The sequence below is a fragment of the Pteronotus mesoamericanus genome, unplaced genomic scaffold (genome assembly GCF_021234165.1).
Source record: "Pteronotus mesoamericanus isolate MK-2021 breed Mesoamerican mustached bat unplaced genomic scaffold, CSHL_Meso_final contig_50, whole genome shotgun sequence".
Classification (NCBI taxonomy): Eukaryota; Metazoa; Chordata; class Mammalia; order Chiroptera; family Mormoopidae; genus Pteronotus; species Pteronotus mesoamericanus.
This window is the reverse complement of record NW_026555186.1, coordinates 28,552,448-28,573,547: the sequence shown is the minus strand read 5'-3', so window position 1 is coordinate 28,573,547 and position 21,100 is coordinate 28,552,448. Positions and strand designations below refer to the sequence as shown.

At 40.5% G+C, this 21,100-nt stretch overlaps 1 protein-coding gene across 1 annotated transcript in view; it reads right to left on the bottom strand.

Annotated features, from left to right (window-relative positions):
- The window catches only part of IQGAP2 (IQ motif containing GTPase activating protein 2), a 265,815-nt gene that overhangs the window by 203,772 nt on the left and 40,943 nt on the right, over positions 1-21,100 (bottom strand). The window contains exon 2 of the mRNA XM_054578505.1: positions 19,388-19,487. Within this exon, the coding sequence (XP_054434480.1) occupies positions 19,388-19,487 (100 nt within the window). The remainder of the gene's footprint in view (positions 1-19,387; positions 19,488-21,100) is intronic.

The window sequence follows — 21,100 nt, the reverse complement described above, 5'->3', positions numbered from 1 at the left end:
CCTTTATTAAGTAAGAGAAAAGCACAAAAGTAATGTGAGTTTGTTGCCCACAGAAAGGCCTGTTCACAGAAAGGTGACATTCTGATCACCACTTTATCAGCATCCTTTCTGGACTTCTTTGTGGATAACTTTGTGGACAAAGCAAGAGACCAGAGGCAGAGGATGAAATGGCTGGTATCACCATTCCTGCTCCGCAACCTCTCCCTGCAAAGATGCTTTGGTATGATCCACTCACTCAGAGAAAAGGTGAGACAGGTGCATATACAGCTAAAAACAGAAGAGGCCCTGGCCGGGTAGCTCAGTTGGTTAGAGCATCGTCCCCGATATGCCAAGGTGGTGGGGTCAATCTCCAGTCAGGGCACATACAAGAAGCAGCCAATGAATGCATAAATAAGGGGAACAACAAATTCTCTCATTCTCTCTCTCCCTGTCTATCTTGGGGGGGAAAAAAAAGAATAAAAAATTAAAACAAGAAGAAAAGGAGAGTGCAATGCATGCCACTTAATATTCCCTTAAGTATCTTAGCAAGCTCATTTCTCTTCCAAATGTGAATATGGGAAGGAAATTATGGGAGAAAAAAGTCTAGTTCACCTCATTGATGAATTCTCCATTTTGACTCTCTTAAAGCTTTACTTTGCTCTAATATACACAAAGCACTACTACCGCTGCACCTTCTCATCTTTGCTTGGCATAGTCAGAAGTTCCTTCACAGGTCCCACGGACTAAAGGATTGAGGGTCTGTCCTGTCCAGTGTCGTAGCCCCTAGTCCCAGGTAGCGACTGAGAGCTTGATCGGCAGCTTCTACGGAGATCCTGTGTAACACACTGGGGGGAAAGGACCGTGGCCTTTCTCATTCAAGTTCTGTGCATTGATTACACACTGAAATGATATTTTTGGCTCTAATGGGTTAAATAAAATATATTAAAATTACTTTCACCTGCTTGTATTTTTTAATGTTGCTGCTAGAAACCATGTCATCACTCCTGCCCCCCGCCCCCCCCCCCCCGAGTGAGCCTGACTGCTTCCCCTTTGTTCTGTCTATATCCAGCCTGGGAGACATATCAGGGACAAGAAACTGATGGCTCCTTATTTTGTCTGTCAGTTTCTCAAAACTGACACACATAGGTTACACTACATGAATTTATCTCATTGTCTGGCTTAGTTGCTGGATTTCTGACCATTCCCAATTACCCCTGAAGTTTGCTGAAACTTTACTAATTCATCTTTATTGGTCCTGTTCATATGTTTTCGATTCTAGGCAGTTCTGACCCACAAAAATCCTATTTGACCCTATTTGTGCAGAATGCATCATGCGGCGGCGGGGGGGGCGGTGCACTCTATTTGCACAGAGGTCCTTTAAAGTTGCCCTTTCACAATGTCATGCACATGGAGAAACCACACACTACCCCACTGTAATGGAAAGGCGGGCAGCACCCACAGCTCCATGATACCCAAAACTGCAAGAGGCGTGGCACGTATCCCACTGAGTATCTGTGACATGTGAGTGCTACAATTTTGGGACAACCATTTCCACAACGAAGTGCCCCAACATTGTCAGTTGGTCTGTGCTCCCCAAAGGGACCCACGTGATTCAAAAGTGAAAATGATCAACTATCAGTAAGCGCTATTCAGTAGAGAGAATCAGTGCCCCTCGCAAGGCCCCTCTAGGCCAGTCGACACTGGAGAAGAAACCCAAGGCAGGGCTTCTGAGATCAATACATTATTCACTCAGGCAAATCGACCCAGCCCCGCTTTGTGCCAGGCCCTGGGGATACTGAAAGTCATACATCTTCCTCAAGGAGCTCCCGGGCAGCTAGGAAAGGAAAATATGCCCTGAAAGTTGCCATAAACTGGATTAAGTGCAATGGAAGCAGGACAAGGACCTATGGCAAAACCAACAAAGGAAGGATTAACCATAGAAGACTTCAAAAGAGTAAGTGTGGGCTGCTACACAAGGCTCAGGAGGTGTCGCCCGATTGTGCTGGCCATGTGGCCACGCAAGTTTTTAAGCAGCAAAGGCTTGATCAAACACGGCCTCCTAGCTGCTGCCTGACCAGACAATAAGCCCTAAGTATGACCTAGACACAGAAAATTAATCTTCTTCATCCAAGAGATGACCAGGAAACAGCACCCAGTATATTAGCAAGGCAGGTCCGAGACAGCGTTAGGCACGTTCATCTGGCTGCAGGCGGAATGCTGCACGCTTCCTGAAATCAACCCCGTGGCTCACAACCAGCATTTTCTGAGAAAATAAATTAGAACAGAACCTTAAATGTCAGGATGTTGCACTGAGTAATGGGGAAGTGTTGCTTTGTCAATCTCTGTTGTTAGACACACATGCACACTTCTGCACATCACCTGATAGATAGCTGGGAACTTGATATAAAACTTTTACTCTGGGGTGCAAGGGCTTCAAGTATACAGCACAGCTAATGAATTAGTAATAAATTAGTAACAGAAGATCTCTAATGGGCCCCTACCATAGTGAAATAAATCTAAACTCGTTTTTGCAGTGGTTTCAGTCTCCTGCTTAACTCTGACAGAAGCGCTGGCCCACAAACACTCTTAGATTCAGCCATTGGTCTCCTCTTGATGTACTCCAAATCCACCAGTTCCATCCAACGTGCCTCTGCACCTCTTGCCCTGTTGCAAAAACGTAATTCTCCCATACCCTCAACTTTTTGTTTACATTTTCCCTACTTATTTGTCTTCATGGAAATTTAGCTTTTACTTCACAACACCACCTCTCCTAAACCGTCAGTGGTTGCTCCCCAAGTTTCCTTAACTCCCAGCCCAAAGAAGGCAGGGTCATGACCATTCTAGCCGAACTTTCCTTCTTCCAGGCCATGTCCTAGCAGCTCTGTTCCAAGCCCTCTCCCCGCACCTCACTCCTGTCTCACCCCAACCTTGTCACTCTTTTCCTGACCTCTGGACTCTCAGTTTCTTGCCACAATCACTGTGCTCCTTTCATAGTCACCTCTGTTTGGAGGCTTCAAGGATGTGGGTGACCTTGGAAACGCCCAAAGGTGCAGCTGAAAGAATTCCTCCTCTATCTGAAGGGTCCACCACTTTAGCCACACACAAGCCCCACCACGCCTTGGACCTTATCGCTACCAGGGAATACTCCACCCTTGAGATCTAGGCTTCCGAATCTCTGCCTGCAGCTTTCTATTTACCCTCTTCTCTACTTCCTTATTATGAGAGGTCCTGCCCTTCATCCTCATTGCAGGAGGTTCCCTGACTCTCCACCCACTGCCCCACTCCATCTGATCCCTCTGGCTTCACAAGCTTCCTTATCCAGATGCGGCCTCAAAGCCACCCCACGTGAGTAATGCTCACATTAACACCCCAGGGTCCCTATTTCCATGACTTTCTCAGAGTCAACAGTCAAGCGCTGAGTCTAGTTACTCCATTCACTTTGTTCCACCTTTTCGGAAAAATTCACAGGAGCATGCTGATTAGCTCCATGAGGAAAATCTTCAGTGTTGCCCAGGTTTAGAGGCAGAGAGAGGGATGAAAAGGGGAAGGGGAATATAGTCAACAACACTGTAGTAAATTTACACTGTGACAGATGATCACTAGAACAGCTGGGGTGATCATACTGTCAGGTATAAAAATGTTGAGTCCCTATATTATACACCTGAAATAATGTAACCAATATAAGATTGTCTACCAATGACACTTAAAGAATAAATTAAAAAAATAAAAGAAAAATGAAAACAAACCCAAAAAAACTGCCCAGGCTTTCTATCCAAGCCTGGCTGACACGCTGTCACTGCCGCAACAGCAGCTGTTTTCCTTCCGCCATCCCCGCTCCTCCTCACTTCAGCCTGAGACAACCCTCAGGACCCTTTCTCTCCTCATCTCCCATTCTTTTCATCCGACCTGGGGTGGGAAAGCTGGAGCTGCTGGGACAGCATCAGCCGCAGACGCGGTTCCTCCCTTCTTGAGAGTCATCCTGGAACTTCAGTGTTCACCCAAGCAATCTGTTAGAGTGCAGACCCCAGAGCCCCGCTTCCCAGAGACGGATTTGGAGAGAACAGGAGAAGCCTGCATTTGCAAACACCCCTGTGGCCCTGATGCAGGTGGTGAATGAATTTGAGAATCACCATCCAAAGTCACTCTCTCACTCTGATGACGTAGCTGCCTCAGCCTTTGCCCGGTGGAATACCTGAGGCAGAAACAGCTGTATGTCACAAATTATTGAAGCACAAAACCCCAAACATTTAAGTCAAGCAAGACTGAATGAGGAGAGTATGAAAATGACTACAACTGCTCATGCTTGAATTCCTGTTCTAGCACCTAAAGGGATTCAAAGTGTCTCGGCAAAAAAATTATAAGATATGTGACAATGGCAAACTCCCCCATGCTATGAATTCAATATTTAACTAAAAGCAAACTTAAACTACATTTACAAAACAACTTAAGTTTAATATTCATTTTTATTTTTGTGTATTTTCACCATTGATCTTGCTAATACTTTTTCTAATCAACATGACTTAGACTCGCTAGAGGAAAGAGCAATTGTCAGTCAGGAGAACTTTTTTCTAATCCCAAATTTACCACTAACTCCACCATGGGTTATGAGTTGATGAACTTCTCTGGGCTGCAATCCTCCAAATGGGGATTTGCACTCTGTTAGAGGGAAACAACTGTTCGAATTAAAAAAAAATAATAAAATAAAAAATGGAAGACCATTCTACATTCTACAAAGGCAAGATAAAAAATTATTCTGTAATGACTTCTACAAATGTTTTCCCCACCAGTCCTCTTCCAGTCCCTGTACTCCTTGAATAATGACACTGTTTTATGACTTGTAAGCATCACAGCATGAAGCAGCATCTGGTGGTGAGGTTCGTACAGGAAGGAAGAGACCTCAGCAGTGTTTGCACTTCATACCTTTTGATGTTTCAACAAAAAAGCAAAGTCTTCTTCCCAACCAGTCACAACAGTGGCAGAAACAAAAGACAATGAATGAATTGAATGTAGAAATCAGACCTAATCAAGATATTCACCAAAAGTATCTTGGGTGGGAAAAGAATGAAGTCTACATCACTGAATACGACAAATTCTTGATAAAATTTTAAAAACACTAATAGAAAAAAAATCAGAGAAAGAGAGAAGAAAGGGAGAAAGGGGAGAACGCAAGGTAAATTCTCCCTGGAATAGACTACCGGTTATAGTATCAGTTAAAACAAAACAAAAACAAACAAGCAAGCATCAGAAAAGGGGAGAAAAAAAGGAAAAGGAAAAAAAAAGACAATAGATGGTTAAATTGTGCTAATTCCACCAAAATTCAAGTAGTGAGAACTGATCAAGGGCCCTAACAAAGATAGTCCATATAGAACCTAAATACCAACACCACCAAAGGCAGAGATTTGAACTTACAATACAGACATGATTGAAACACATTCAGAAGAGAGAGTGTGTCAGTTTTCAAGCACACAGGCTTTGAAGTCAGACAGACCTGGTGGGTAAGTCAGATCTATGACCTTGGATACTGTTTAAGTCACCTGTTGGCTATGACCTTGGATAAATTCCTTAAGTTTTTCCAGGACTTGGTTTCTCCATCTATAAAATGGAGATAACCCTGTGTAAGTTGAATGCTCAGGGTACCATGCCTGGTGAGTGGATAGTCATGTGATAACCCTTGTAGTAAAGTACATCTGAAACCATGGAAAATTCCAACTCTCTCCCAGCTCTCCAACTTCAAAGAGCCTAAGGAACAAATATAAACTCTGTTTGGAGATGATGAATATCAATTATTTAGAAATACCAGCATTCTGAGAAGTTAAGCTTTTTTGTGTCAGATCACACCTGGTTGGTAACTGTCCAACACATACCCCAGGCTAGAATATAAAATATGTGAAACTAAACACAAAAAGTTTCCCAACTCTGTGTCCCAACCGCAGGCTCAGCCAATAGAAGCCACACAATGTGTCCCACTGTGTCAGATAAACAATGCCTGGGTCTGCCCCAAAGCATCTGACCTCCCCAGTGTCCTCGGTTCTCCAAATCTGGTCCCCTGTCAAATCCTCCGGCTTCTCCCTTTAACATCCATAACGTCTGTCTCTCCTGCTCCAGCTCCGTGGCACAGTTCTTGGTCACCCCCAAGCTGGACCTCAGCTGCAAGCACCACAGCCTGCCTGGCTGGTACCACGTCTCCTTCTGCGCCACAGAGACTGTCCATTGAGACCACACCTCACCCTCTCCCAGGCTACACTGGATGATGACCCCACTCTCCTCTCCCTTCTAGGGAAATGTGCCCTGCAGTGTGACAGGCCCTGGGCTGCCAAAACGGTCCTAGGCCTCTCTGGCATGTGGCTCCCAGGGCAGCTCACCCAGGAGCCAAACCCTGAGAAGGACCCCTGCTCTCAACTTGGCTGTGCCCCTGCCCCCCGCCCCCCCAGCCTTCCAGCTGCTGCGTGGAGCAATCCGCACTTTATCTCATTCCCTAGGATGGCAGAGGTGAGGTCAGGACCAGGAAGGGAACTGGGGGAAATGCAGAATTACCATGGAAATATCAAAACTATTTATGCTTTGAAAATGCAGTTAAGAATGCCTTAAAATTTCATTAGTGTTTTGTATAGAACAATGACAATGTCTTACTGAGTTGATTACTAAGAAAGATATTTTCCTCCAAATTCCAAGTTTCTATTAGCATTGCTCATGAGCACAGCCATGGGCAGCATACTTAGAAATAAAGACAGGCAAGTCTCAGTGCACAGAGGAAATCCAGTGGATCCTCTACAGAATTCCCCAGTCATAAGATTGTTTTTCTTAAAGTAATCACAAATATTCAGGGTCAAGCAAATCTGCACTCAATGGGTCTCACTCGCTTAAGCATTTGAAGCACATCTTTCAAATCTGACCCTTGAATTCAGCTGCTTATCAACAGGGATATGTTCTGAGAAATGCGGCTGTAGGTGATTTCATTGTTGTGGGAGCATCATGAGGACACTGACACAAGCCTCGAAGGTGTAGCCTTCTACTGTGATTGCATGTGCTGTACTTTTGTTAACGTGTCAGTGCAGTAGGTCTATTCACACCAGCCCTGAGAGCTGGCTTTTCTTTTTGTGATGCAAGTGCCTGATGTAAGTCTTGACTGGCAAGGCAGCTACTTCAAGGAAGACTATCTAGAGTAAACACACTGCCCGCCACATGACTAGATAAAGAAGCAGGCAGCCTCCCCCCTTAGAGGGGCCTTTGTTTTAAAGACGTTGGTTGATTGTGATAACTGACCATTTGGGCTAGGTTTTTTCCTCTTTCTAGGCTTTACATTCCCACTCTCATGTTTTAAATTCACCAATAAAATCCCCTGAATCCCAGCTCCCAACTCCAATAAAATCAGAACCTAAGGTCCCTCCCCTGCATTCTCTATCTCTTTGCCCTCGACCTTGACCTGTGCCCTCTGGAGTGCCTTGTAAGCTTTGGGGCCTGATAGCAGTACACTCTTCTTTTATTCTTCAGAGCTTCCTAATGGTTGTCACTGAAGTGCTTCTTTCAATCATCATAAAAACCACAAGAACTGGCCCAGTATTAACAGTGGTTTAAAAAGGGAAGCTGTCCGTGGGGACCGCACAGGTGAGTGCCCCCCAGGCATTTTTAGCCCATAGCGTTACTACTGATAGACTGAGGCCTGCACAGAACAGTAATCCGTGGCTTGAAGAGATTTCCAAGGCTACGATGCCACCTGGCACTCAGCAACAGGAATTTTTCAGCTCCACTATGTGTAATCTTATGGGACCACCATTGTACGTAAGGTCCATCACTGACCAAAATCGTCATTGACCCAAACGCTGTTATGCGGCACATGACTGCATGAGGTAAGGCCAGAGCTTGAGGTCTGATCTAATCAACGAGGGGTCCTTTTGGTATCTGAGTTTTAAGCACTGAAACAAAAGGAATCACACCCGTGTTTTGTTTCCTTTCCAGAGCACACACGAAACTATCCCAGACTCACTAATACAAAGAACAGCTTGGCTCACATAAAGAGCCCTTTGAAGATAATATTTCTAAACAAGCCCATCACCAAGGGAAGGCTTTTTTGCTTTGTTTATTTTCAGAGGTAGGAGAGAAAAAGTAAGCACAGCAAAAGATTTGTATGCATTTTCTTTCCTTAAAGAAAGGAATCTAATATTTCAAGAACTTTCCTTGGGAAACACAATAGCAGCCTCATTCATAACTATTCGCTCAACTGTAATTTATAAATTCCCTCTCCATTTCTTGCCAAGATCCCCTCTCCTATTCCCTGACCTTCATAATCGCTCCAGTTGGACTTCCTTCCTCAACCCAGAGTTTTCCCAAAGAGAACTCTCTATCTTAAAATTACAGTTGTCCTAAAAATCTAAAGAATGGAAGTTCATTAAATAGACTCATTTTCATTATTTAAATATACTTTGCAGAGATTAACATGAAATCTACTCAGCAGTACTAATTGTTTTAGAAAATTAAATCCTTAATTTAAACACTGGGATTTCTGGCATCAGAGATAAAACTTTCAAAAACCTTATGAGTAGCAGACTTGTCAACACAGCCTTATTTCAGCAAAATTACCACAGCAAAGAAACTATCAACTTAGCTTTCAGGGCCTACCAAAAAAGAAAACTTAGAAGTCCATTTAGTATTATTTAAAATGGTAGGGGAATGAAAGCCTAATTTAAAAAGCTCACAATTCAAAAACATCACAGAATAAATAACCTTAGTACTGTAATCACTTAGACCAAGACATCATTCAATGCCTGATTTGGTATCTGACAGTAACAAAGAAGATATTTCCCTCTCAAGTACCATTTCTGGGATCAATTTCAAAAGGATATATACACATCACATAAAAGGCAGCTTCTAATGTGGCCCCTGGTGGTCCCAGCTTTCTTGAATTCATGCCCTTGTGTAATCTCCCCTAGAGCACAGGCTGGATTTAGTAATTTGATTCTAATGAATAAAATTCAGCAAACTATGGAATACCATTTCTGCGCATAGGTTATAAAAAGACTCTGGCTCCATCTGACCTGCCCGTTTTTGCTCTCTCGTTCCCTTGCTCTGATGGGAGCCAGCTGCCACGCTGTGAGCTGCCCTACAGAGAGACCCATATGCCAAGGAACTGAGGGAAGCCTCTGGCCAACAGCAGCGAGAAATGGAGGTCCCCAGTCCAAACGTCCATCAGGAACGGAATCCTGCCAACACCATGAGTGAGCACAAATCTGCCTTGAAGCTTGTATTGATGCAGCTTCGTGGGAGACTGAGAGCCAGAGGACCCAGTTAAGCTGAGCCCACATTTCCGACGCTCAAAAATCATGGGATAAGTGTTTGTTGTTTTACGTTCCTAAGTTTTAGAGTAATTTGTTACACAGTCAAGGATAACTAATACATATGGCAGACATCCTCTGCCTCCCAACACAAATATGATTAGCTCTTCATGACATCATCTAAACGCTTTAGTCTGTGGAGAAACACACCCCTAGAGTGAATAGTAACTTTATAAAACAATTCCCTCTCTTTTTTGGTCCTAAAAATATGCCTTTTTCATTTCCCCTTCCTTGCCATTCACATTAGTATTTTGATACTTAATTAACAAATCTATATGCATACACTTCATAATTTTATAAACTGTAAGCAGTAATTCCAGCCACAAGTCATATTAATACACAGGTTACTGCTTCCTCTCTTCATTCATTCGTTCACTGGAAAATACTCTGTGCCCTTCTCTGGATATCTTCTAACTCACTGTGGTATCATCAAATTATCTAGAATTCTCAGCTTCACAGCCCACTGGCTTACGTATAAAGCGGGAAGAAGTTGTATCATCTAACTGCAATATAGAAATTTCCAGAGAGACAAAGATTAAATTTTACCTCTAGGCTGGCAGTCTAGTCAAACCAGCTAGAATCCTGTCTACCTCACATCTAATTCATATCGTACTTGTTACCCTCCGGAGTATCAGAACTGAGAAATAGAGTACAATAAATCCTCATTAGGAACAAATGATAATTCCCTGCTGAGCGTTAAAGGATTCATTCAAGCATATGAAGGATCCCATGTCATGACCCTGTATAATAAGGCTATTTGGCCTAAGCAGGGATGTCGGGGGGAGGACTCCCTTGAAAGAGTGAAACACTGAGTAGAGTCTGACTAGATAAAGAATAGGAAAGGTCCTGTGTAGGAGGGAACATGGAAATGGAAAGGGGTCCACATGGCTGGAATATAGAATAGGGAACAGGGCACAGCATGAAACTGGAGAGGCTGTAAGGAGTGGATTATGCCAAGAGGATGAGGCCTTATAAAGGAGCTTGGTCTTTATCCTAAGGGTATTGGAAAAAACAACTGGCAGTTTTGAACGGAACTGGCCACAACAGTTCAGGGTTTTGAAAAGATTCACGTGAATATGATACAGGTAATAGACTCAGTGGGGCCAGAGGAATGCGGAAACCAATTGGAAACCACTGCAGTATTGTAGCAAGAGATGTTAAAAGCCTTCAGTAAGCTGGTGGTGGTTGGATAGAGAAGTGAACATCTGAAAGAAATTAGGAAGATGATGAGTTAGATTGCTGGATGAGAGATTAACAAAGCACACAAAGGTGAAGGAAAGAATTTAAAATTTGTAAGCTTTAACCAAAAAACAAGGTTTTTTGAGCACAGCATCATTAGTTGCTTGATCTCCTGCTTCCCGGATGACCTTACAGTGGATGGTTAAAAAAAATCTGTAAAATGAATAGTGTTTAGATACCTAATGTATCTTAGGAGTACCTTCTATATGCATTTTTATCTGCTAAATACCATTTAACCTTATTTAACTGCTTTACTAAGGAACCCCCTAAGTCAGTCTGATCAAAGGAAAACTTTAATAATAGCTTTAATGAAATATAATTTATATACCATACACCTCACCCTTTTAAAGTGAGTGCACTTAGAGAGTCATGCAACCATTACCACAATTTTAGAATATTTTTGTCTCTGCAAAAAGAAACTCATACCCATTAGCAATCACTCCCCAATCCACCTATCACCCAGCCCTAGGCAACAACTATCTACTTTTTGTACCTACGGATCTGCCTATTCTGGACATTTCATATCAATGGATTTCCCATAGCCCCTGGGCCCACACATGTACAATCTCTCCCATTATCAACATCCCCCACCAGAGTGAAACATTTCTTATAACTGATGAACCTACATTAACATGTAATGATCCCCCAAAGTCCACAGTTTACATTACAGTTCATTCTTAGTGTTACACCTTATATGAATTTGGACAAATATAACATTTATCTATTATTGTGGTATCATACAGAGCATTTTCACTGCTCTAAAAAAACCTGTGTTCTGCCTATTCAGCTTCCTTCTCCCAACCACAGATACTTTTGCTGTGTCCATAGCTTTACCTCTTTCAAGAATATCATATAGTTGAAATCATATATTATGTAGCCTTTTCAAGTTGGGATTCTTTCACATCACAAGGTTTCTTTCACTTAAGGTTTCTCCTTAGCTTTTCTTTTTGTATGGCTTAATAACTCATTTCTTTTTGAGTGCTGAATAGTATTTCACTCTCTGGCTGTATCACAGTTTATTTATCCATTCACCTACTGAAGGATATCTTCGTTGCTTCCAAGTTTTGGCAATTGTGAAAAAAGCTTCTATAAACATCCATGCACATTTTTTTTCTGTGTGTGGACATAAGCCTTCACCCTGTTGGGTAAATAGAAGAAGCACAATTGCCAAATCATATGATAAGAGTTATGTTTAGTTTTGTAAGAAACTGTCACACTGACTTCCAAAGTGGCTGTACCATTTTGCATTTCCACAAGCAATGAATGAGAATTCTTGTTGCTCTACATCCTCACCAGTAGTTGGGTGTCGGTGTTCCAGATTTTGGCTACTTTTATAGGTGTTTAATGGTATCTTCTTGTTGTTTTATTTTGCACCTCCCCAATGACAATTGCTGTGGAGCAGTTTTTCCTATGCTTATTTGCCACTCTGTATGTCTTCTTTGATAAGGCGTCTATTAAGGCCCATTTTTTAATCAGGTTATCTGCTTTTCTTAAAAAATATATTTTATTGATTATGCTATTACAGTTGTCCCCTTTTTTCCCTCTCCACTCAGTATCCACATTCCCTCCAGGTTATTCCATTATCTATGCTGTTCTTAACATCCCCCTATCTATTTTGTACCCACCAATCAGTGCTTCTTAATCCTTACACCTTTCCTCCCATTCTCTCTCTTCCCCCTCCCAACTGATAACCCTCCAAATGATATCCATATCTATGATTCTGTTCATGTTCTAGTTGTTTGCTTAGTTTGTTACTTGGATTCAATTATTGATAGTTGTGAATTTATTGCCATTTTAATATTCATTGTTTTGATCTTCTTTTTCTTATATAATTTCCCCTTTATCATTTCATATAATAATGGCTTGGTGATGATGAACTTCTTTACTTTTACCCTGTCTGGGAAGCACTTTATCTGTCCTTCAATTCTAAATGAAAGCTTTGCTAGATAGAGTAATCTAGGTTGCAGGTCCTTGCTTTTTATCACTTTGAATACTTCTTGCCAGTCATTTCTAGCCTGCAAAGTTTCTTTTGAGAAATCAGCTGACAGTCTTATGGGAACTCCTTTGTAGGTAATTCTCTGATTTTCTCTTGCTGTCTTTAAGATTCTCTCTTTTAGCTTTAACCTTTAGCATTTTAATTATGATGTGTCTCAGTGTGCTATTCTATGGGTTCATCTTGTTTGGGATTCTCTGAGCTTCCTAGACTTGTATGTCTATTTCCTTCACCAAATTAGGGGAGTTTTCTTTCATTATATTTTCAAATAAGTTTAAAATTTCTTGCTCTTCCTCTTCCCTTGCTGGCATCCCTATGATTCAGATGTTGGTATGTTTAAAGATGTTCTAGAGGTTCCAAAGTCTATCCTCATTTTTTTGAATTCTTTTTTCTTCCCACTGTTCTGATGGAAGGATCTTCCTTTCTTATGTTCCAAATCGTTGATTTGATTCTCGGCTTCATCCCCTCCACTGTTGGTTCCCTGTAGATTTTTATTTCACTTAATACAACCTTCATTTCTGCCTGGCTCTTTTTTTGTGCTGTTAATGTACCCAGTGAGTTTCTTGAGTACCCTTATAACCAGTGTTTTGAACTGTGCATCTGATAGGTTGCTTATCTCCATTTCATTTAGTTTTTTTTCTGGGGTTTTGTTCTGTTCTTTCATTTGGGTTTTATTTCTTTGTCTCCTCAATTTAGCAGCCTCCCTGTGTTTGTTTCTGTATTGTAGGTAGAGCTGCTTTGACTGCCTGTCTTAGTAGTGTGGCCTATTGTAGAAAAGCACACCTGTTAAGTTATGTGGGATGGAGCCTGAGGTATTCACCAGGGCAAGGCAACCTGTGTCATCACTCTGTTGCTCTATGTCGAGGACGTCTTGGAGAGGGGACAATACCTCTGCCTGGCCTCTGGAGTTTTGCCAGGGAGAAAGTGGCCTCCCGGCACTTGCCCTGATGCCAGTCACTTCACTTTCTTACCATATGCCACTGGTGCCCTTCCAGCTGTTGCCCTGGTGCTGAATCCGAGAAGGAGGTGGGTCTGTATGAGTCCTAAGTCCATTGTGGGCCCTTTAAGAGGAGTCTCTTGAGAATCCTGCAGTTTCCTCTGCCCCCCCTGCTCCCACTGATTTTTACAGTGAGAAGTTATGGGGATTTATCTTCCTGGCACTGGAACCTTGGGCTCGGTGGTCTGGTCTGGGGATGGGATCCCTCTCTCCCAAAGTATGCCTCCTAATTTTAACCCACCATACATGGATATAGGACCACCCTGTTCCTGCCTCTGCACCTCTCTGCCTCTCTGCACCTCTCTACATCTCTGCCCCTCCTACCCATTTGGATGAATGTGGCTTCTTTAAATCCTTGGTTGTCAGACTTCCACACAGCTTGATTTTCTGACGAATACCTGGGTGATACTTGTTTTGTAGTCTAGTTGTATTTTTTTGCTATTGTGATGCGCAGAGGAAAGGCATGTTTACCTACGCCTCCATCTTGACCAGAAGTCCCCAGGATGTTGGGTTGTTTTCTTATTGTTGCATTTTAAGAGTCCTTATGTATTTTGAATAGTTCTTTATCAGTGTATTTTTAGTAAATATTTTCTCCCAGCCTGTGGCTTTTTTTTCCCATTCTCTTTGTACTATCTTTTGTAGAACAGAAAATTCTAATTGTAATGACGCCCAACTTATCAATTCTTTCTCTCACGAAATCATGCCATTGGTGCTATATCTTAAAACCATAGTCATTACTAAGTTCATTTAGGTTTTCTTTTTTGTTACCTCTAAGGAGTCTCATAATGTTGTATTTTATACATAGGTGTGATCTATTGGAGTTTTTTGTGAAGAGTATAAGGTTAGTGTCTAGGTTCATTTTTCTCATGTGGATGTCCAGTTTTTTCTGCACCGTTTGTTGAAAAGACTGTCTTTGATCCATTGAATTGTTTTGCTCCTTTAAAAAAGATCAATTTACTATATGCACAGGGGTCTATTTCTGAGCCCTGTATCCTGTTCCATTGATATATTTGTCTATTATTCCACCAATGCCACACTCTCTTGATTACTGTAGTTTTATAATAAATTTAAAGTCAAGTAGTGTCAGTCCTCCAACTCTATTCTCCTTCAATATTGTGTTGGTCATTCTGGGTCTTTTGCTTCTCCATATAATTTGAGAATCAGGTTTTCAATATCCACAAAATAATTTGCTGGTATTTTGATTGGGATGAGTCTATAGATCAAGTTAGGAAGAACTGACATCTGGACAATATTGAGTCCTACTATCCATGAACATAGAATATCTTTTATTTAGTTCCTCTTTGATTTAGTTCACCAGAGTTTTATTGTTTTCCTCATATAGATTTTGTACATAATTTATTAAATTTATACCTAAGTAATTCATTGTTTGAGGGCTAATGTAAATGGCATTGTATTTTTAATTTCAAATCCCACTTGTTCATTGCTACTATATAGGAAAGTGTCTGACTTTTGTATATTAACCTTGTAGTCTGCAAGATTACTATAATTGATTATTAGTTCCAAGAGTTTTGTGTTTTTAAAATTTTTTCAGGTGTATACATAGTTAATCATTTCATCTGTGAACAAAAACAGGTTTTTATCTTCCTTTCCAATCTGTATACTTTTCCTTTCCTTATTTTATTGCATTAGCTAAAGCTTCCAGTACAATGTTGGAAAGGAATGGTGAGGGGAGATGTCTTTGCCTTGTATCTTATCTTAGTGGGAAATCTTTGAGCTTCTCACCATTAAGTAGGATGTTAGCTGTAGGTGTTTTGTACAGTCTTTCTCAAGTTGAAGATGTTCCTCTATTCCTAGTTTACTAAGTATTTTTCTTTATCATAAATAAGTGTTGGATTTTTCTGCATCTATTGATATAATCATGTTATTTTACTTATTTAGTCTGTTGATGTGATAGATCACATTAATTGATTTTCGAATGTTGAACCAGCCTTGCATGCTTGGGATAAATCTCATTTGTGATTTACATGGTTCCTACACATTACTGGATTTGGTTTGCTAATATCATTTTTTTATATCTGAATAATGTTTCATTGTATGGATATGCCACATTTTGTTTATCCATTCACCAGTTGGACATTTGAATTGTTTCCACTTTTTGCTCTTATGAATAATGCTTCATTGAGCATTTGTGTGCAGGTTTTTGTATGGACACAGAATGGATTTTCAATTTTCTTGGGTATATACTTGGTGATGGAACTTCTGGATCACATAGTAACTCAATATTTAATTTTTTAAGGAATAGCTGGACTGTTTTACAAAGTAGCTGCATCATTTTACAATCCAACCAGCAATGTACGAGAGTTCCAATTTCTCTCCATCCTTGCAAACACTTGTTATTGTCAGCCTTTTTGATTATAGCTATCCTAGTTTGAAGCCGTATCTCATTGTAGTTTTGATTTGCATCTTCCTTATGACTAATGTTAAGCATCCTATCCCATTCTTATTGTTCATTTTTATATCTTATTTGGAGAAACATCTATTCAGAACTTTTGCCAATTTTAATATTAAGCTATTCATTTGTTATGTTGAGTTGTAAGAGTTCTTTTTATATTCTAGATTCAAGTCTCTTTCCAAATATGTGATTTGCAAATATTTTCTCCCATTCCATGGGTTGTCTTTTCACTTCTTTGATGGCATCCTTTAAATCAAAAGATTTATTTTTTATAATGTCTAATTTTTTCTTGTGCTTATGCTTCTGGTGTCAAGTCCAGCTGCATGGTAGTGTTATTACATTTAGATTAACAATCGATTTTAAGATAATTTTTGTATATGGCATGAAGTAAGGCTACAAATTCAATTCTGTGCCTGTGTACATTACAGTTGTCTCCACATCATTTGTTGAGAAGACTTTTTTCCCCATTGAATTGTCCTTATTGGTTGATTTTGGGGTTAAACTAGCTTGCATTCCTGAGATAAATCCCACTTGGTGGTGTGTAGTTCTTTTTATATGCCACTGAACTCAGTTTGCTAGTGTTTTGTTGAGGATTTTTGTATTGTACTGATAAGGCATATTGGTCTATAGTCTTCCTGAGGTCTGTTTGTCTGGTTTTAGTATGAGATACCAAAACTAGACAAAGACATTGATATCTTGTCTCAATAGAATGAGTTAGGAAGTCTCTCCTCTTACATTTTTTGTAAGACTGTGAAATTTTTTGATGACTAACTCAATCTTTCTACTTGTTATAAGCCTATTTAGGTTTTCTATTTCTTCTTGAATCAGTTTTGGTACTTTGAGTCTTTTTATTAATTTGTCCATTTCACTTAGGTTTTGTAATTTATTGGCATATAATTATTCATAGTATTTCCTCATTGCCCTTTTTATTTCTATAATGTTGGTAGGTATATCCCCCTGAAGGAACTTTTCTTTTACTCTCACTATCTTCACACAAGGACATGCTTATTCATTTTAGAGAGAGGGGAGGAGGGGAGAGAGAGAGGGAAGGAGAGAAACATCGATGTGAAAGAGAAATATCAGTTGGCTGTCTCTCACACAGGCCTTGACTGGATACTGAACCCACAACCCAGGCATATGTCCTGACTGGGAACCAAACCTGCAACCTTTTGGTTTATGGAATGGTACTCCAACCAACTGAGCCAAACAGACCAGGGCTGACAGAACTTTTAAATGGTGTGATATTATCCCAGAATATTAAAATCACTAAAACCAAAGTTAAAGATATATTGAACTATTACAATTCTTAATTTTTAATATGTACAAATTAGAAATCCTTCCAGTTCTCACTTCTAAGAGAGACACAAACACAGAACCAACACATTTCCAGTTAAAATGCACCTAAGTCAGTTCAACTGAAATAGGAAACAAGAAACAGTTCTTGGCTAAACTTATACATTCTAAGTATATCACTGAGTAAAAATTCAATGTTCTAAGCCAACTATACTCACAAGAACACACCCATGCATGCACTATAATAAACCCAGTATGAAAAATTTCTAAGGCATTAACATTGTCAGAATTCTGTATACTATACTTTCTGAAATCACAGCATGTTTGTTAATGTATCTATTAATAGCCACATGTTTACATACTCCATGATCAAAAATCAACTTTCTTGAAAGTCACAAAAAGTTTTCAGACCTTAATAAAACATTCATAAGTACATATATCAAAAATATTCTTGTAAAATAAATTTATGAAAACCCTGTTAAAGGGAAAACTGTATATTTTATAGTCTTTTCTTTCACTGAAACTATTCCTAAGGAAGCTTTCTTCAAAGAACCTGGACTAATTGTTATGATGACTTTTCTAAAACAAAATTCAGCTATAGAATTTTTAAAGTACTAAAGAAGATGGCAAGTTTTCAAGCTACATTGATACCACTTTGATACTTTCAGGAGTAAACTGGGTTTATGTTACCACCATACACCTACCTGACTGGCACTACAGTTTACAGGACACTTACACCTTCTTGATGTTAGTGGATTTTTAGGGGGGGAAATCCATGAAGTAAGTAGGGCAGGTGGTGGTAACAGCTTTGTCATCCTACTACAGAAGAGAAAAAAACTGCAGTTCCCGCAGAGTAGATGGCCTGCCCAAGGTCACACCACTCATCAGTGCTGAAGCTGGGACAAGGAAATTCAGTCGCTGCCTCCCAATCGCATACCTTCTCTGTGTGACACTGCTTCCCACTCACAAAGAGTCGGCAAAAACTTAGAATGCAAAGTGTGGTCAGAAGGAAGTTCCCACTAACTCTTCTTAAACTTTTTCATTAAGAGAGTGTTGATTTTAAATGTTTATGATCACTCTCCTTATCTAAGTTTTTAGCAACTTGACTAAAAACATGCTTTTAATAATCATAGACTGAGTCTTCGGTGACCTCCAACCTAACTGTAGACTTCAAAAACAGGTTAAACAACCTTTAAAACTTAGTTTTAGAGCTGAAAGTTACAGGACACTTAAAATATAAAAAAAAACCCTGGGAAATGCTCTTTGAAGCAATTATGAGGCCCAACTAGCACACAAGTCCCTGAACGTTCTACACAACATTGACTAAAAAAACCTCACTCTTCTAGCTCTGTAAATAGCTACTTGGTAATTAACAGGTGACCACTAACTAAATATTGATTTCTTCTAATGATAAGAGAGCTGGTATACGCCACCTGGCCATGGAAGAGCGCTGTCACTCCATCACAGTACAAAGCGTTAACCGGAACCTAACTTATGGCATGTGAGCGCTATAGCGTTCAAAGGACAAAGTTTTCCTGATTCCTCTGACACAGAAGCTTGGGTACAAATACCTTCTTTATCTTCACTTTCTCCTTGGAGGACCCAACATTTACCTATGATCTAAAAAGTCTAAGAGTCAGCATGAGTTTAGGGCCATATCCTAAGTGATCACACACCCATAAGTTAGAAAGCAGATTGCTGTCATAAACCTACCCTCTAGCTTAGTGATCAATGGACTTCAGTCCAAAATGCTATTATCCCGCTGGGCATTTACAATCATTGGGATGGGGTGGGGAAAAGATGTGAGGAAGCTTTGGGGGAAAAGGAAATTGATTTAAGTCTATGCTACTCCCCCATATACAAGCCAGTGAGATGAGTAATTTGAAATAATCTGCAATTTGCTCAGACATTTCCTAGGGGACTCTGAAGAAGGAAAAGGAACAGTAGCCTCCCTAGTGCTTTGGCCGTGGCTGTGGTAATACCATTTTCTCAATTCTGCTTGATTATTTATAAAACACATGTGGTTCTTCTCCCATTACCCTGCAACCAAAAAAAGTGCAAATGAGTTATTAAAAGTGCGTGTGTAGTATCGCAAAGCTTATCTCCAATAGAAGGTATGCAAATAGTTGAAGTCTGGATCTCACCTTTTGGCTTCCTCTAGGTGGCATAAATATTCATAAGCGATGTTCTGCCTCCTCCTCTCATCCATCTCCTCTGCAGAGAGCCTTTCATCATCCACAATAGCTGCAAACGGAGGATAACATCGTGTTATTGTAAGGGCAGTGGCCATCAACTAAACACCTGAAACAATCTCTAGAAAAAACTCATACATAGCTCAACATTGAACACTGAGATACAGAGGCACTGAAATACCAAGTATAGAAAGAAATTTGCTCTGAATTTTACAATGTTATATTATTTCTAGCAAAAAAGAAAAAAAGAAGGCAATACTGAAGTACAGTTTGAAATGATTAATAATAGAATAAGAACAGCAATCAGATTCCATAAATGATGCCATAGGAGTTAGCCTCAAATCAATTAGTGCACAGTCAGCTTGCAATAACTTCCCTTCATAAGCTTGTGGAACTTGTCCAGTGGCTCAGCTTGTATCATCCTGGAACTTCTGGGACTGAACAAAGAATCTACAAAGGCTTGCCTTTTTCTGCTCCTACAGGGAATTAAGGTTTCTCATCCAACCCAAATCCTATTTTTACAGATGCCAAAGTCTCTAAAATTCCTCCCTCACTTATTTCTTGGTCTTTACGAGACTAATCTTCCTGGTCAACAGATATCCAAAAAGAGAAAAGGCAATGGATACAGCAAGTGAACAGAATTTTCAAGCCCACACCAGTTATTCCAACACAAGCCTCGTTGATACACTTCCACGCTTCAGCACTGCTTTTCTGCAGAGAACCCAGCCTCCCCATTTCCTGACAGCACTTCCTTTGCCCACAATCTCAGTGGCACCCACAGCAGCCAACTCAGCTGTCCGTGTACATGACAGCACTCCTTTCTCATAAAAAGGGCCCTTTTCCCTCTTTAACCCTGAACTTGAATTCTGATGGCTATGAAATGAATTTGGTTTCTTGTTTGTTACATTACTCATCTAATGAAGACAAAGTGTGCGTATAGCAGGGACAGTCATGCGGGGCAGAAATGTCAGCGTTTGCTTTCTTGTTCTCCAGCTGCTCGCTCCAGTCCCTCGTTTTCATAAATGGGACCCCTGGTTCCAAGCAGAAGAGATAAGAATGTGAAGGTCATCCATCCATCCTTAAGAAAGGCCAGTCTCATGCCCTACCGATGAGAAGTCCAAAACATCACCTTGGCAGTCAAAAGAAACTTAGATCAAATTTGAACTCTTACTGGAGCAAGTACAATGCGAAGCACTTAAGATCTAAAAATAATACCAAATTCTCAAAGAACTCAGATGTGTACTAGATGCTTATTTGTTGAGCACTTACTTTGTTACAAGGTCTTAGGCGAAGAGTGTTTTATGCAGCTTCTCAGTTAAATCTGATGATTCTACAAGGCAAGTAATTTATCCCACCTTACAGTTGGGCCAACAGGCTGAGAGATAATTTGACCAAGTGAAAGGCAGAAACATCAAGGCTAGAAATATTTGGATGAGATGGAGAAAACAAAAAAAATTATGGAAGAACTTTGGGAAGAGCTTCTGTTTACAGGCAAGGAGGTAAAGAAACCATCGGAAGGAGGCAGAGGTGAGAGATGGAAGAATATCAGGACAGCCTGGTGCAAAACAAAAGCAGGCCCCGAAGAGCAAGCCTTTCCACACTTACCACCACCCTTAACCTCAGCCCTCCCCCCACACTCCCAATTGCCCATTATGCCTCCATCCC